Genomic DNA, 18874 nt, shown 5'->3' on the forward strand with positions numbered 1-18874 from the left:
GAGAGAGAGAGAGGGGGGGCAGAGTGTGTGCATTTACTATTTTAACTTTAAATTTTAGTTCAAAGTATTTCTGTTCAAAACTTGATAACTTTCTTGATGGAGAGTACATTTTACGCAATTTTATTAAATTTTAAACTTCAAAATGAACTTTTTCTTGTTTATAATAATAATAATAATAATAATAATAATAATAATAATAATAATGATAATAATAAAAATAAAATAGAAAAAAATAATAGAAAAAACTTTATTAAAACCTATTTATCTCTCTTTTATAGTTCTTGTTTTTTGAGGGGAGGGAGTCTATATGAACAAATGTTTTATACAGTTTGACTCACTTGTTTTTTCTCAGTCAGCACTATAACCCAATTTCTACACATTTCAACAAAGAAGTCTTTTTTATTATAAAAAAAAAAAAAAAAAAAACCACACCATTTATTTAAACAAGTTGCTAAGAATGTAGTGTGTTTTTATTAGCTGGATAACGAAAAAGGAGAGACCTAAGGAGGAAGAGGTGGAGGAGGAGGGGAAGTTGAAGAAATAGATAAGGTGGGAGGCGTTATACTGATACAACTAGTGTAACAACAGGTAGCTTATGGAATTTTAAAGGAAAGAAAAAAGAAAAGGAAAAAACACGCAAACAAAACTCAAGGTAGGTAACTCTTAAAAAATAAATTATGTATTACCTCCCTTGAAATAGTGTCGCGCAATGCCAGAGCGCAGCATGTTTTGTTGTCTGGGGTGTGTGGAATGGTTTTTATCCCGATCCCACACCAAGATTGACCTTAAAGAATGGGATGAATCAAGAGAACTGATTGCAGGTAAGAACAAGCTATCTATTCCGCTATTTTGTGTGAGCGCACCAAAATATACAAGCATCGCGACCGCGCGTATTAAAAGAAGAAAGAAAAGAAAAGATTCCCCATTTTCATTGGATTTTCTGTGTCGAAAAAAAAAAATGATTTATTTTTAGGTAAGATTTTCCTACGATTTGTTTCGTAAAAATCTTCTGTAGAGACATCTTCATGTACCTTGCTCGTCCCTCAAAGTCAAAAGTGTATGTATGTGTGTGAGTGAGGGAAAAGAGGAGAGAATGAGGGTAGATGCAGCAATATTGACTTAACTCTTGTAATCAAACGGTGATACTACGCCTTAGTCTCATAAACGATTCTTATTAAATATCTTTTATTGCGAGAACGTTCTACGAGAGGGAGAGGAAACGGTTTGCAAAGAAGAAGAAGAAGCGATACCATCTTTTCTTTTCATTGTCTGTTGTTGTTCTTCTGTCTTCTTTGGTGTCTTTCTTTCTGGTTCCGAAAGAAGAAGCAGCGACCATTTCTCTTTTACTCTCATCACTTCTTTTGTTTCAATTCTTTTTATTTTTTTTTTATTTCGTTCTTTTTTCTTTTTTTTTTTTTTTTTCAAAATTCTGTCTTTGTTTATTTTATTATTCAAATTAATCCCGAATGATATTATTTTAATTTGATGTTGTATTCAATGCATCATATCGTCCTGTCTTCATTTAGCAATGACATCATTATCATCATAATCGTGATGAACATCAACAAACTGGCATTGCTACTACTACTGCTAGTACTTCTAACCATAACAATACGATTACTAATAATAACACTACTATTACTTCTAGTACTACTAATAATAATGTAACTGCTACTATAATAAAAAACAAGACTACTAAAAATACTACTACTACTACTACTACTACTAATAATAATAATAATAATAATAATCCACATCATTAATGACAACAACAACAATAAAAGTTCAAGTAAAGGATACGAGTAATTAACAATTATCGCCGTCGTCGTCATCATCATCATCATCATCATCATCATCATCATAAATAGCCATAATAACAATGGTTAAAATATAAAAATTAAATAAAAATAAATAAATTGGTAAAAAAATTTAAATAATAATAGTAATAATATAATAATAATAATAATAATAATAATAATAATAATAATAATAATAATAATAACTATCGGAACCTGTGGAAATTCCGCAGGGGACTCATTCATGTAATTAATATATTGATGCTCAGCAGGGGACTCATTCAATGAATGAGTCCCCTGCTGAGCATATTGATGCTCAGCAGCTGTCTGTAGATGTTCAGACGGTTAAATGGAGACGTATTGATATTATCATAGCTCTTTTATTAAAACTGCTAAAGTATTTATCTAAGCTAACAGCGTAGCCCAGTCGTAAAGTATGTGATATTTTAATTCTTACAGATTTCAAATATATTATTATAGGGTGTGGGGGTCGTCAGGCCTTTTTAGGAACTAACTTCCTCCACAAATAAATAAAAATAAAAAGACTTACATGCAAAACAAACGGAGGTTTATTCACAGAAACCAACCATTAACAAATAAAATATAATTCTCTTAATAATGAGTTCAGAAGTCCTTTTTAAGTGTTCGTATAAAAAAAGGAGAATGTCTTTTTTGTTGAACTGTTCATATGTTAAAACATGTTAAGAGAGGCAATAGGTAATGTTCGCCTGTGCAATTGTATGAAGCGTGCGGAGCGGTGAAAATGGAAGAGTGATAGTAACATGCGTGGAACGTCCGAATGAGAATGCAGTTGAGAGATAGATTTGATGTTTGTGTGTGCTTAAATACTATTTGGACCGGCTCCCAGCGAGCTTAGGAAGAAAAGTTTAGAAAAATGTCCTTGGAGAAATCCCATTGGACGGAAACATCATGTGGGGTGCTCTGTACTACGTCCGCTCGTTTTGAGTCGATTTAATATATAAGGCCATGCCGGAATTTTCGTGGGAGTTATTTTTTATTTTTCGTGCGCCAACATAATCATAATCATACTGCGCGCCTAAATTGTATTTATTTTTATAACAATTTTTAATCCGAATCTTAACCATGTCAACTGGCACAAGGGTTAATGTTCTATCGATTTTTAAATATCATAAAGTTGCGATTTCAAAAATAAAAAATATATCTATATGACTTGGGTTCATCAGCTTGAATCGAAACCTAATCCCAAACTTATATATATATATATATATAGTTCCTTTAGCTATAATCGAAACCGAAACCAAAACTTATGAAGAATTCTTGATAAAATTATTTAAAAAAATAGATTATTGGAATGCCATTTAGCCATAATCGAAACCGAAACCAATTTATGAGGAATTCTTGGTAAAATTGTTTATATAAAAAAAATAGATGACTAACGTGCTATCAGCTATAATCGAAACTGAAACCAAAATTATGAAGAATTCTTAGTAAAATTATTTAAGAAGTAAACGACTCGAACGTAAGCGTGACACAGAAAATAACACACACGCTATCATATTAATATATAGATAATAAAATAATAATGATCCCCATAAAAATCTAATTATAATATCCATCATCATTATACTGATCAAAGTCTAACAATTGTAATAATAAGAAAATTCATCAATAATGGCCATAATACTAATAGCAACAACAGCAACATAATAATAAAGTCTATATAAAAAGGAAAGAAGGGGGAAGATGATTGGTAAGTATCGATTCTTGCATAAACGATGCAATTAAAAGATTTGAAAGTGCATAAGACAAAATGCAGAAAGACTGATTATTTCTACGAAAAGGCAACATTAAAGTAAATAGCATGAAGACACAAAATGTTTAGAAAAAAAAACAAAAAAACTAAAGCAATTATGTGATTTATATAAGACTAGGCTGGGTGCTCGGCGTTGCCCGGGTGTTTGGAGGTGTGTGTTGAGCAAAAAAAAGAAAAGTTGTAGTAAGCAGGCAATCTCAAATTCGTAACACGAACGCGGAAAAGAAAGTGAAGGTGTATGTAACGGCGTTGATTGGGCGAAAAAAAAAAAATTGCGAGCGTAAAAAAAAAAAATAGAAGTAGTAAGCAGGCTCAAACACGTAATGTGCCAGAGGAAAAAGAGACGAAAAAAAATAAACGCTCTTATCGATGAGGCTACCATGGTTGTGACATCACGGGCATTTGCAATAACGCCTTTTATGTGACGTCATTGAATAACTTGCAAAAAATTGAAAAATATCAGCAAAAAACCTGACCCTCCCTGAAGAAAACTGCCCACTTGAGGGTGAAGGAATGAATGTTTTTAGCCAATTTTTCGATATTTGTTGTCCGAAGGGTCGAAATTCAAAAGGATACTGATCTCATGAAAATCCGTCGCCTCTGTCGAAAGTTTTAGGCAAACATACGAACATACATAGATACATACATTTAAACAGATAGGTGAGATTTATATAATAGACTAGCGGGGGTACCCGGCGATGCCCGGGTGTTTTGAGGTGTGTGTGGTTTTGGGTAAATCAAAACTCCGGGGGTGGGTGGGGGTTAAAATAAAAAAAAAGTTTTGGTCGGTGAGTATGAGGATCGAAGCCGAACCCTTGAAGCAAAGTTGGAAATTAAAGTGTGAAAAAAAAAAGTGCGACGTTAAGAATTGGGCCACCACGACATACAATGGAGACACGTTTGAATTTATTTATTTAACTATTAAAAACAGGTGTCCACAATGAAAGTTAACTCTGCTGCTTCGATTTGACCTAATTTAGAAGGTCAAATAGAAGTCACGCAGTTAACTTTTGCTGCGAGGCAGCGTTTGGGTTTGTTTATCAAAATTTGACTGTTTTTTCCCCAACAGATGTTGGGGAGGGGGAAACCAGCTCCCAATTGTCCAGATTGAATAGAAATTGTCTGATATACAACATTGATCAAAGCTGATTGCTTCTGGACGTTTCCCAGTGCGATTGCCAGGAACAATGTTAGCTTTGAATTAGTTTCGCTTTTTATACGAAAAAGCCAAATATACACGCGAGATGCCAAAATAGCAATAATTTTGTAAAAGTCGACGTAAATAAATCTAGACATGACGCGCTTTCCCAAATCGTAGATATTATTATCTAGGATGTATATAAACAGTTGTAAGCGATAGTAACGAACCCGGGACCGTGTGCGGGAAAAGCCTTTGTCAGACATACACGAAATGGTCACACACATTTTGCCTTTTATATATATAGAAGATTAACTAAAGAAATTGTGCATGAAAAATAAATAAACATGACTTTGGAAAGGACACATGAGAAGAAAAACGGAATCGCTATTGACAGCTGCACAAAATAATGTGTCTTGAACAACTACATAAAAGCCAAGGTAGACAAGACTCAAAAACAGTATTTATCTCTTTCACACAGTGAAAAATGTGACACAAGGATGGGAAAGTGGGATTGAAGACTTACTGTCCTCAAGAAGGAACACTCTGACCTGCAAAAAATGCTTGGTAGCCCTCCACGGTAGGAGCGTCTCAGGTAATTAGCAACAAACTAACCCATTCTCAAAGAAAGAAAACAAAACCTGGGAGGATGAACCGCCTAGAACTGCACAGGACCAGCATTACACTGCAAACAACAGGCAACAGGTCATTACAAGAATGGTCTAGACTCTGTTGATTTTGGTGCTGCGGTGAAAACCTCAATGGCACCAAAGCATGAAATGCCAAATGTAGCCTCTGTTGACAAAGAGATCATATAGCCGAAAAAATTATTTAGTATAGCATGGCAACAAAGTAAAGCCATCAGAGTCAATGCCATTTTTGAAATGGCTTTTTTGCTATTGACTGTGATATGTTGTTGGTTCTGTGCAGTTTTAGTAAGTTCACCCTTTCAGACTTTGCTTCTCCCTTTGAGAAAGGGTTAGTTTATTACTAATCGCTTGAGGCACCTCTACTAGGGTTGGCCTAGGCATTTTTTGCAGGCCAGAGTGCTCTTCCTCTATGACACTGGCTCTTCAATCCCATTTTCTGACCCTTGTATCACATCTTTCTGCCATGGGAAGGAGATAAATAATGTTTACATCTAACTTCTTAACATGTATAAAATAAAACTTGTTTAATTAAAATTTAATAATTATATTTGATCAAATCTTGAATCATGTATTTATTGAATATTTTTGAATATGACACATGAGGACATTGATGTAAAGAGCTGATATATAAATAAAAATACTGAAGCGTTGAAACCAACCCATATAGATTGCTAACATCGACCGACCACGTATAAGATGAAATGAAATAAAAATAGCTAGAAGTATAGAGTAAGCATACTAGTAAGAAACTGATGTGATGTCTATAAGAAACATCATATAATCTGATATGGAATCGCCTGTCAATTTTGACATATGAGTGTCTAACAGTTTAATGATCAGTTTAGATGTTTATGTTGAACATGACATTTAAGATCAGTGAGTAATTTTTAAATAAGACCACAAGTTGGGCGTAAATGATGCCTGTCAGAGATGGTTGGTGTTTATATGGCATGCATCTTGGTCCTTAATCGTTCTTCTTTCAGTTTGTTGATATGATTTCCTTCTGGCATGTGTGTCTCCATTTTGTTCCTATCAAATCCTCAATAGATTTAATTGGAATACTGATGACTACTTGTATCGGAGCCAGGGTCTGCCAGTCTTTCATTTACTTTTTTAAGCTCACTATGCATCAGAATTTTTGGCATATGTTCATCACTCATTTTGATGATGTGACCAGACTGAATAAGGGAGGTTTCATACCCACAATCTTACAGTTTTCAAGAAGTTTATAATTTGGGACATTATCTTCAAGTGAGTAGCCACATATAGAATGAAGGCATCGTTTATGGAAGACAGCATGTTGATTTATCTGTAACTAGTAGAGAGTTCAAGTTTCATATCCAAACAAAAGTGTTGAGAGAACTACAGCTTTATAAACCTGAATCTTGGTGTCTGATTCGATACCTCTATCATTCCACTGACGATGATGACGTTTGCCAAAAGCATTAGATTCCTTGGCTATCTGACTGGCAATTTTATCATCCAGCAGTGTATGTAACTCCCCAAATATGTGAACGACTTGACATCCTTTTGCCATCCACTATTATGCAAACAGAAATTAGTGAACAGGAAAATTTGCTTGATGCCTTTGAGCTGCTTCGGTGTAGGAGGAGATTGATGCACAGCTTCAGTTTTCTTGATGCTGATTGTACGTCCAAAAGCCTTACAAGCCTTTGCGAAATGATGCATTAGTTCCTGAACTTCTCCTCTAGATGTTGCAATGAGGGCAACATCTGCAAACAAAGGATCACAAATAATACTTGATTAAACCTTGGTTTTAGCTTTGAATCTTTGATAGTTCAAGAGACCACCAGTTGTGCAAAATTGGGACTGAACTGCACTGAAGGCATATTGGAGCATCACAGAAAAATAGTGCAATAAGAACCGAAGCCATGATGCAACCCTGTTTTGTGCCATTAGAGACTTCAGATAGTTCATAAACTTCTCCATCAGCCACAACAGCAACCTTCATATCCTCATGAAATGATACAATTACATGAAGCATATTGTCTGAAATACCTAATTTCTTTAACGCTTTCTAAAAAGTCCCTCTATTGACAGTATCAAAAGCTTTTGTCAAATCAATTTACTTTTTTCCTCTCGCTTTATTTGCAACTTGGCAAAGAGAAATGATCTTATCAATCACACCCCGTCCTGTTCGAAACCCACATTCGATAAATTTCATCAACCAAATTCTGAATGATTTTATTAAGAATAAGCGATGATAAAAAATTTTCCTGCAATGTTGTCATCGAACTAGTCCTGATGTTTGCGAATAGAAACCCCAAGTACTCCAAGTACTTCAAGTAATGAAGCTTAGACCTTATCCTTGAAACTCATACATGAACCTTCAATGTTATCTGTTATCTCAACTGAATCAAAGGAATGTTTTAATTTATTCCTGAGCTCTTCCTGTCTCTCAATGGTTTTCAAAGGTATAACATTAATGCATTTTGGGATTATTGACATTTATAGCTTTCTCCTTGACAGATAAAAAGAGTTTTACTAAAAAACTAAAAATAGCATTATCAGGAAGAAAGCAAGTGCTATGAAAAGAACGTGTGATTGAGATGTCTGTTAAGTTCCACCTGCAAGAAATGTTGTAATCGATTATGTGCCAATCCTTGGATCTTGGATGCATTCAAGGAGTTTTACGCTAGTTTTTCTGTTGAAAGTAAGTGTTAGTGATGCTAAAGCCAAATTCCTTGCAGGTTGAAAGAAAATGAAGACCATTTGAGTTCATTCGACCAACTCTATGATGTTCCAAAACTCCTTCCCAAGTCAGCACTAGGGATGTACCGATTAGCAAATTGGCCGATTACCGATTAATCGGACAATTAATAGGTTTTCTATTTATCAGCAAATTAGCAAATAATATCTTGAATTCCACCATGTTGTCTCATCTTGAATGAGTTTATTTTCCAAATTATTAAATTTATTAATAGGTTTCCAATATATCAGCAAATTTTGTTGTTATAAATCATAATAATATTAATTATATTATAAATGAGGACAAGTGAACTCCCTTTTTTGCTCACCAGCAAAGTTTATAGACATTCAAATATTATCAAATAGCAGGCATGATGTGCTGTTTACATGCAAACTTTTACAACTGCATTGAATTTGAAGCATATAGAAAATTTCCCTTCTTTCTCTTCCGATCGAATTAACATTATTTTGTACTTTATATCAAATGTCAAAGAAAATTATTGCTTCATCTTTCAGTTTTCATGTTGAGGAATGATACAGTAAATTGCAACCATGTGTGAATTGAAAATACAGCATTCTCTATAAGCTTGTTCCTTATTTTTGGACTCTACTACCATTATATATACATTTTTATTTTTCTGGTTTAGATAATGTATATTTTATTGAAATAAATTACTAATTAGATAATTTAAATACGTAAAAAATTTAACTAAATATTGACAACAACTTTTAACCATTAAGGCAACCAGTTTCTGCTGGAAGTATTTTGATGTCAATTTCAAGAATAGTAATATGGCTGTCTCCAAGTTATGTCAAACTACAATATCAAGGATTAGCAAACCAGCAACAACTTTTACAACGACTAATATGTTAAACCATCTTAGAAATGTTTTTCCATAAGCAGCAAAAGTTGCAGATAAGAAAAGGAAACATAATGAATGTTCAGGGACAGAATTCCAGGAACAATTGGCAGCAACTATGAGTCTCCATCAAAACATCAAATTACTATAGAATCAATGTTGGCCAAGAAGAAAATTTTTTATATTAATGACCAAAGGTGACAAGAGATTCATTATCTGATAGGAGAAATGATTGCTGTTGATTCTGTAACATCTGACATTGGTTTTAAAACACTTATTGCAAAACTTTGTCCATCAATAAAGTACTTCATTGAAAAAATAATTCCCAATTTATTTACAAAAGTAAAAACAAAAATTCAATTCTCTCTTGATGAAATTAGCAGCATTTCTTTGATTACAGATATATTTGGACAGCTGCTACAAATAATGCTCCCTTTCTGAGTTTGACAGGTCATAAGCTGTAAAATGACTTTGAACAGTGCAGAGCTGTGCTTAGAGTTGTTCCATTCCCTGGTGCACACACACAAGTGCAAGAATAAGTGAAGAATTGTATAATGTTCTGGATAAGGATAAAAGCTTCAACAAAGTTATCTTAGTTTTGTGGGATTCAGGAACAAATATGGTTGCTGGAATCAGGAAATGTTGTTTAGAATCACTATCATGCTTCATACATATATTGCAACTCATTATTTTCCCAACATGCTGTTAAGACAATCATTACAACTAACAAAAATATAGTCTCTCAATTTAATCACTTTCCATTAGTAATTAGCAAATTAACTGAAATACAGGATCAGCTTAATATGAAAAAAAAAAAAATACACTCATTCAAGATGTGACCACACGGTAGAATTCAACATTTTAGAATAATAAAAAGCTCTTGTAATGTGTGCTGTTGATAATAAGATTCCCACCTAAACAACTTACCAATAGGGACATGTTTAATAAAATGCCCAGTTACTGAGTCCATGAACATCAACCATATCGATGATAATATCTACAATTTTAGCTTTGACAATATTTCTTTAAAATATTGTCCAATTTAAATCTGACATTTCTGACTTTAGTGGAATCTTTACCACTGTTAAACAATTCAATGAATCAATGGAAACAAGATGTTCATCCTATCTAAATGATAAAAACTTGTCTTTTTTTTTCCCTAGATCCAATATTTAAATTTAAATTTCAAAAGAATGACACAAAAAACACTATTAAGAATTGGATTCTATATCTTCTACTGATGATGATGAAGCAGAATCAGCAGGATACACTTCTTCAATCTCTGTTGAAGGTTAAAAAGATTAAAATGAAAGTAAAACTGTATCTCTTTCAAATCTGTTTGATGAATTAATTTTAAATAAGTCTATAGTAACAAATCAAAACTTAGAAACAGATAGAATCTGAGTTAAACTACAACAGAAATATAAGAATCACAATCTAAACTCAAAAGGAGTAAATCCCTTATGCTTAAGTGCACATTATGTAGCTTTACTGCTACTCAAAGATGTGATGATCCATTTCAGTGGTGGAAGAAGATGCAGGATAACTTACTACTGCTGAGTAAACTGGTGTCAAAATACTTATGTGCAGCACCTTCGTCTGTGAAGAGAGAGGGGCTCTTTAGTACAGGTAACGTGTATGAACCTATAAGGATGAAGCTGTATCCTGAGAATGGAGAAACTAATGTTTCTATATTACAACTTAAAAGTATTCAATTTTAAATACTGAGGAGACTATGAGAGCAGAGGAGGCAGAATAGAAGAAGTAGAGCAGCAGCAGGTGCAAAACTTCAGTTTATAGCTATTCATTTAAAGAATTACAATTTGTACTTTGTAGTTGGTTTATGATTTCTTTTTTTTTATCTAATTGTTTAATTATATTCATTTAAAAATTGGACATTGTATTTTGTAATTTTATTTGATAAAGGGGAAAAGCCATAATAGTGGCCAGACACTTAACAAATATTAAATTAAATTAGCAGTTTCTGTTTTAATGTGTCAAACCTATCTGATGAGTCATTTGGCATTGATGAATTGGTTTAAAATAATAGGATAGAGAAAAGTAATTAATCGGCTAATTGTCTGATTACCGATTAATTGGCAAGGTGGCTGATTAAGACAATTACTGATTATCTGCTGATTAATCAGTGCATTAACACGTGCATTGAAGTAACCCATAAACTTGTCTTTATGCTTGACCTTAGTTATGACATCACAAAGACAATAATAAAAATCATCCTTTACTTGCTCTGAGGTAGTTATTGTTAGAATATAGTAGCTTACCAATGTAGCATGAGTGTCGTTCTGTAGGTACAGTGTCAGTGTCATAAAACAGTCTTTTATGTCTTTTGGTAGTGATGACAAGGATTTTGCAATATCTAATTTGATGGCAATGCCAACAACTGGTTGACAATGTTCTTCCTCACTTTTGCTGAAACAAAAAAATGTATAGCCCCCTTTAACTCCCTACAACTGGGTAAATCCTATGAGACGAGTTCACCTAAAGTGACAGTATATATATATGATATTGATATGTTGTGCCTTTTCAGAGAAAGTACTGTTTTCCATTCAAAGGTTCCATTTTTATCCTGAAATAAGCGAACATTCCATGCTCCAAAATTAAGGTTCACATTGTTTGTTTCTTGACTGCAATACTGGATAACCAGACAGCTGCAGTGAGCTGTCAAGAATGTAAAATGAGCAAGCAATTTTTAGGGCGTATTTAATCGACCCCTCCCCGGTTTGGACAAAGCAAACTGGCCTAAAAAGGCCTGCTTTGTCATGACTCATTGGTTATGATCGAACAGTTATAATCTAATGGATGCGTAGAGTGTTAACGAGAGACTGACAGCAATATTTTTTACCTGTCTCCGTCGCTTCACTTTCTCATCAGTGGTCTTGTTGCAGATGTTTATGCAAGACTACATAGTTCGAATGTGGTTATTTTCTGAAGAGGAAAAACAAACAGTCATTAAACCATGTAAGCAAAATGTGTGTGTGTGTGTGTGTGTGTGTGTGTGTGTGTGTGTGTTCATTGCATAAGAAAATAGTAGTTCAATAAAATTTGTTTAAGAAAAATTAATTCTCACTCAATATGGTAACTTTCCATTATGAGAATTGAGATGCATTATTTTGTGGCATTCTTAGTGAAGCCATTGTATGTCTGAATAGATGGAGTCCGGTGTATGTGTGGATCACGGGCAGTGGAGACGGTTACTTGTAGAGCTACATCCTGGACTGTTTGAATTAAGGTGCATGATGCACGCAAAGTCATGTTGGGTTATTTAACGTCTCACATAGACAGTTTCTTAGACACGAGTCGGGCTGGAGAAATCTGAAGCGAAACAGATTTGATTTCATAGGCGAATCCTTATATAGAAACGTTTTGGAACATTCCAGCCTGTTTGCTGTATCACTGCACATGGAATGCAACATAGTTCCTTTATGGTATGTGTGCAGATGGGCAAATTGCAACATTGTGTGCTTGTGTGTTTTGATAAACGTAGCCATCGAAACAGTGATTGCTATGAAAACAGTGATTGCTATGAAAACAGTGATTGCTATGAAAATGACCTGTTGAAGATTTGTTCCAGCTGTATGTAGCGATCGTTACAAGTTCACTTCTTGTAAGTAAAAAAAATACTCGGACTTATTAACCAAGACCTAAAGATAGTGAATCAAGTATGATAAAAATTATGCCAGCTTGACATGATCTTTAAAAGTGTTTTCAAACCTACTTATCTTTAACATAAGGAATCTGTTATGTGAAGCATTCACGCATGCGCATTCATGAAACAGTTGACAAATAAAAATCCGATGAGCCCCACATACCAATTTTTCAATTTTGACCCCTTGACAGCCTTTTTTTCTGGATAAAAACAGATTAAAAACTATTCCACATGTCTGAATACCCTATATACCAAATTTCAAGTCTGTAGATCAAAGATTTGTTAAATATATAAGTTGAGAAGTGTCCTTACACACACACATTCTCACTTTTTTTAGATATACTAGTAGACTGCCCTGTGTTATCCTGTTGTAAAATATGCATATTATATTGTTATTCATACAGAAACTGAGACATGTGCATGCGAATATTATATTTTTTTCTAAACAGTTCATTTCTTGTAAGTAAAAAAAAAAATAAAATACTCGGGCTAAGATCGAAACCAAAATCTAAAGACAGCGAGTCAAGTACGATAACCATCTGTCATGTGAACCATTCATACATGCACATTTGTAGAACAGTTAGCAAACAGATAAAAATCCGACGACCCCCACGTACTAATTTTTCAATTTTAACCCCTTAGCAGCCCGTTTTTCCGGATGAAAACAGATTAAAAATTTTTCCACATGTCTGAATATACTATATACCAATTTTCAAGTCTGTACATCAAAAATTCATTGAGTATATAGGTTAAGAAGTGTCCTCACACACACAAATAGTTTCACTTTTATAGATATATAGAATGCATTTAATTGCAAAAAAAACCCAAAGCACTTCAATGTTTTTCGAATGCACAATCAACAAGAAGACATTCTGTAAAAAAATGAATATAAGAAAGATTGTTAGAAACAGGAAATCAAATTAGATCAGAATATGAAACTTTTTTTTATTTTACTACAACAACAATGATAGTTATTTTCATTGGTAACTAGCATGGTTACTTGGCGTTATCCAGATGCATGGACAGTAAAATAGAATAATTAAAAATTGTGTGTAACATCTCTTTAACTCTCTTTCTTTCTCTTCTTATCACTCCTTTCTTCTCTATCATTCTTCTTTTCCTTTTTCTTCTCTATCTTCTTTACCACTCCCCTCTCTCTGTCTCTATTACTGCTTTCTCTTTCTATCACTCATTATCTTGCTTTCTCTGTCAACTTTAAAAAGAAAAACGTTGACAAATCACTCCATAACAACATTAAAAATCGCTCTAAATGTTGCCATCTTCACTAATTCTATTCTTATTAACCACCAAATGAATAAATATCAAAACCAAAATGTCTATAGCTTCTTCAACAATGTTTCTTTATATAAAACTTACATTTTTTAAATGACAAAATTCTGAAGGGAAATAAATTGCCTGAAATATTTGTTGATTTTTTCTAATGAACCATTAATTGCAATGCATTAATCAAGCAGTTCACCAAGGCTTTAAAGAAAGATGGTGACTGCTTCATTTACTTGCACTAGGCTTTTCCAGGATTGACCATGGAGAAGTTGAAAGTTGGCATATTTAACAGTCATGAGATCTGGCAGCTCATCAGAGATCCAGAGTTCAAAAACTCTATGAATGAAGTGGAACTGGAAGCATGCAAGGCATTTTTTTCTGGTAGTGAAGAACTTTCTTGGCAACAATAAAACCAGAAACTACGCAGAACAGGTTGACTGCTTTCAGAAATCTAGACTGCGACATAAACGTCAAAATGCACTATTTTCACATATGGACTCGTTTGGTTTCCTGAGAACCTGGGTTCAATAAGTGATGAGCAGAGGGGAGAAATTTCATTAGGACCTAAAAGAGATGGATACCAGGTATCAGGCTCACTGGGGTGCAGTCATGATGGTGAATCTGAAGAGAGACCTCCTTGCTGCTAAACATTTCAGGAGTTCAAAGAAATGGAAGTTCAAGCCCTGAAGTTTGAACAATGGTGAAGCAACATGCAATTTACGTGTACTTAGCTTTATCAATGCCCACCATTCAGTTTACAATAATCAATGTTTCTATCAGGTAATCAATATATGTTGTTGGCAAAATATTTTTCTCTCTTACAAACGTATTTGGGATGATATGTGTTGATAAAAATCAGCTGATAATACCACAAAAATATAAACGATTTTGTCACAAGATCTGATATTTTTTAAATCAATTTAGCACAAAACCTGACCTGATGGAAAGAAACACTAAATCAGCTGTAGAAATCTAGACGAACTTAAAAAAGTAAAACATTGTTGTCCAGTGTTATTTTCAACTTTAGGATTGAGGATCAGTTTTGTTTATAAATTTAACACAAAATGATCACCGACAAAAAGTATTTAATTACAAACAGAATGTGACAAAAAGTATTTAATTACAACCGGAATGTAGCAAAAATATTTAATTACAACCAGAATGTGGCAAAAGTATTTAATTACAACCAGAATGTGGCAAAAGTATTTAATTACATCCAGAATATAGCAAAAATATTTAATTACATCCAGAATGTGGCAAAAATATTTAATTACATCCAGAATGTAGTCAAAATATTTAATTACAACCAGAATATGGCAAAAGTATTTAATTACAAACAGAATGTGACAAAAAGTATTTAATTACATCCAGAATGTGGCAAAAAGTATTTAATTAGTTCCAGAATGTGGCAAAAAGTATTTAATTAAAAAAGAATGTGGCAAAAAGTATTTAATTACAAACAGAATGTGACAAAAAGTATTTAATTAAAACAAAATGTGACAAAAAGTATTTAATTAAATCCAGAATGTGTCAAAAAGTATTTAATTACATCCAGAATGTGGCAAAAAGTATTTAATTACAAACAGAATGTGACAAAAAGTATTTAATTACATCCAGAATGTGACAAAAAGTATTTAATTACATCCAGAATGTGGCAAAAAGTATTTAATTAAAAAAGAATGTGGCAAAAAGTATTTAATTACAAACAGAATGTGGCAAAAAGTATTTAATTACAAACAGAATGTGACAAAAAGTATTTAATTAAAACAAAATGTGACGAAAAGTATTTAATTACAACCAGAATGTGTCAAAAAGTATTTAATTACATCCAGAATGTGGCAAAAAGTATTTAATTAAAACAGAATGTGGCAAAAAGTATTTAATTACAACCAGAATGTGGCAAAAAGTATTTAATTACATCCAGAATGTGGAAAAAAGTATTTAATTAAAACAGAATGTGGAAAAAAGTATTTAATTACAAACAGAATGTGGCAAAAAGTATTTAATTACAACCAGAATGTGTCAAAAAGTATTTAATTACAACCAGCATGTGACAAAAAGTATTTAATTACAACCAGAATGTGACAAAAAGTATTTAATTAAAACAGAATGTGGCAAAAAGTATTTAATTACAACCAGAATGTGGCAAAAAGTATGTAATTACAAACAGAATGTGACAAAAAGTATTTAATTACAAACAGAATGTGGTAAAAAGTATTTAATTTCAAACAGAATGTGTCAAAAAGTATTTAATTACATCCAGAATGTGGCAAAAAGTATTTAATTACAACCAGAATGTGACAAAAAGTATTTAATTACAAACAGAATGTGGTAAAAAGTATTTAATTACAACCAGAATGTGGCAAAAAGTATTTAATTACAAACAGAATGTGTCAAAAAGTATTTAATTACAAACAGAATGTGACAAAAAGTATTTAATTACAACCAGAATGTGACAAAAAGTATTCAATTACAAACAGAATGTGGTAAAAAGTATTTAATTACATCCAGAATGTGGCAAAAAGTATTTAATTACATCCAGAATATGTCAAAACGTATTTAATTACAACCAGAATGTGACAAAAAGTATCTAATTACAAACAGAATGTGACAAAAAGTATTTAATTACAACCAGAATGTGACAAAAAGTATTTAATTACAACCAGAATATGTCAAAACGTATTTAATTACAACCAGAATGTGACAAAAAGTATTTAATTACAACCAGAATGTGATAAAAAGTATTTAATTACAACCAGAATATGTCAAAACGTATTTAATTACAACCAGAATGTGACAAAAAGTATTTAATTACAACCAGAATGTGGCAAAAAGTATTTAATTACATCCAGAATGTGGCAAAACGTATTTAATTACAACCAGAATGTGAAAAAAGTATTTAATTACATCCAGAATGTGGCAAAATGTATTTAATTACAACCAGAATGTGAAAAAAGTATTTAATTACAAACAGAATGTGTCAAAAAGTATTTAATTACAAACAGAATGTGACAAAAAGTATTTAATTACAAACAGAATATGTCAAAAAGTATTTAATTACAAACAGAATGTGACAAAAAGTATTTAATTACAAACAGAATGTGGCAAAATGTATTTAATTACAACCAGAATGTGGCAAAAAGTATTTAATTAAAAACAGAATTTGGTAAAAAGTATTTAATTACATCCAGAATGTGGCAAACATATTTAATTACATCCAGAATGTGGCAAAAGTATTTAATTACAAACAGAATGTGACAAAAAGTATTTAATTACATCCAGAATGTGGCAAAAGTATTTAATTACAAACAGAATGTGACAAAAAATATTTAATTACCTCCAGAATGTGGCAAAAGTATTTAATTACAAACAGAATGTGGCAAAAGGTACGATGGCTTAACAAAAGACTATAGAACACAAAACTTTGCAATTATTAATTTGACAAAGTAATTTTATAAAAAGTTAATAAATCAATAAAAATATTTCAATTTAACATCATAATGACATTCAAAAAGCATTAATGGCAATTTTTATGTTGCCCTCATTATAATAAAAAATGAACGAAATGAAACCAAACTTAACTAAAACGAAATGAAACAAATGAAACATTATATTTTGTAAAATTTTTGCTACAAAAGTTTGCCCCCCTCCCGCTACTTGCCTTCCTGGTGACCATACCAGCATCATCGATTCAGCCTCTATGCTGAACAAAAGTAGTGCTTTCAATAAAGCCTCTGGACTGATGTGTTGGAATTTGATCGAATTTAGTATTGTAGATTCATTTGATCACGGACCTGTTAATGCGTTGCAATTGGTTGGGAGAGAACTAGGTGAGAGTTCAGTATTAACTACCATATATGATGATGCTTCTAACGCAGCTGCTATACACTTCAAACTCGATGTAAAGACGGATGATATCTGAGACAACAACTCAAAAAAATATTTTTAAAAAGAAAATCACGGAGGTTGGTGATCAGGAACTGTAAATTTTTATTTTTTATCTTGTACTTCATAAATTATTTATAATTCGGCATCGAACAAATAAATTTTCTCTTATTCTAAAATGTAAAACCTATCAAAAAGTTATTTTCACCTTTAATCCCATTAGAAGAATTAGAATATTTTATATTCTATTTCTACATTTTTTGTACGGATCATGTATTTTGGCTTTTTTCTAAACAGACAGTCACTATTTTGTATGTGTTGTGTTATTGTGGATAACTCATGGTGGCCGGAAAAAAAAGAACAGAAGAAGCTGAGAGGTCAGCATTCAAACTTCTTGGCCTAATATTCATAGGTAACATAAACTGGAACAAATACATAGAAGACATTGTCAAGGCTGCTGCAAAAAAAGATGGGCTTCTTCTACCATGCTAGAAAACTAGTTACACCTAATAGTATCCTATATTTCTACAAAGCCCATGCAATCTTTTTGCCACATACAGGCTGGTGCATCAACCCCTCTTTCTATTGGATATGATTGGAAAAAGTTTCCAATCTAATGTTGTATTGTATTAGGAGTCCCAGCTTAAATGCTATCTAGGTAGTTTTTAGAAATAAAGAAAATAAGAATGTTTATTTTCTCATTAGCTTAGAAATAAAGAAAATAAGAATGTTTATTTTCTCATTAAATAGTTTAGCAAGGTTAGTTTTGACAGCTATCAAACTCAGTCACCTTGAGTGGCCCAGATGGAGTGCACCGGAAATTGGAAGGTGACACTGAATTCTGGGTAGCTTCCAGTGATGACGAGACGGGGAGAGAGGGTCTAGGCGGCAGATTAAGCGGACGGGAATTTGGGTGCCTCCCGAAAACAACTAGGATCCGAGATGTAGAATTTGCCTTGAATAAAGATTGAAATTTCAAGTCCATCTTGTTTGTTCATCAATGAATCTGTCTGCAGTGACCCGACTCCCAGCAAGATGGAGAACCAGTGAAGGAGAGAATATCATCGCTGGGCAAGGCAAATTCAGGTAT

General features: G+C 32.7%; 1 protein-coding gene across 3 annotated transcripts in view; it reads left to right on the forward strand.

The window, feature by feature from the left end:
* Window positions 1–382: 382 nt before the first annotated feature.
* LOC145291345 (dynein axonemal assembly factor 11-like) overlaps window positions 383–18874 on the forward strand; it is a 45507-nt gene continuing 27015 nt past the window's right edge. Inside the window, exon 1 of one of the 3 annotated variants that reach the window (XM_080137111.1) lies at window positions 383–652. Coding sequence is in view for 1 of the 3 variants with exons in the window: in XM_080137109.1 (XP_079993235.1) it covers window positions 710–821 (112 nt within the window). In the remaining 2 variants the exon portion in view is untranslated. The other 2 variants (XM_080137109.1, XM_080137110.1) reach the window with 2 other exon arrangements.

The sequence above is a fragment of the Euprymna scolopes genome, chromosome 12, assembly GCF_053919585.1.
Source record: "Euprymna scolopes isolate OS-2025 chromosome 12, ASM5391958v1, whole genome shotgun sequence".
NCBI lineage: Eukaryota > Metazoa > Mollusca > Cephalopoda > Sepiida > Sepiolidae > Euprymna > Euprymna scolopes.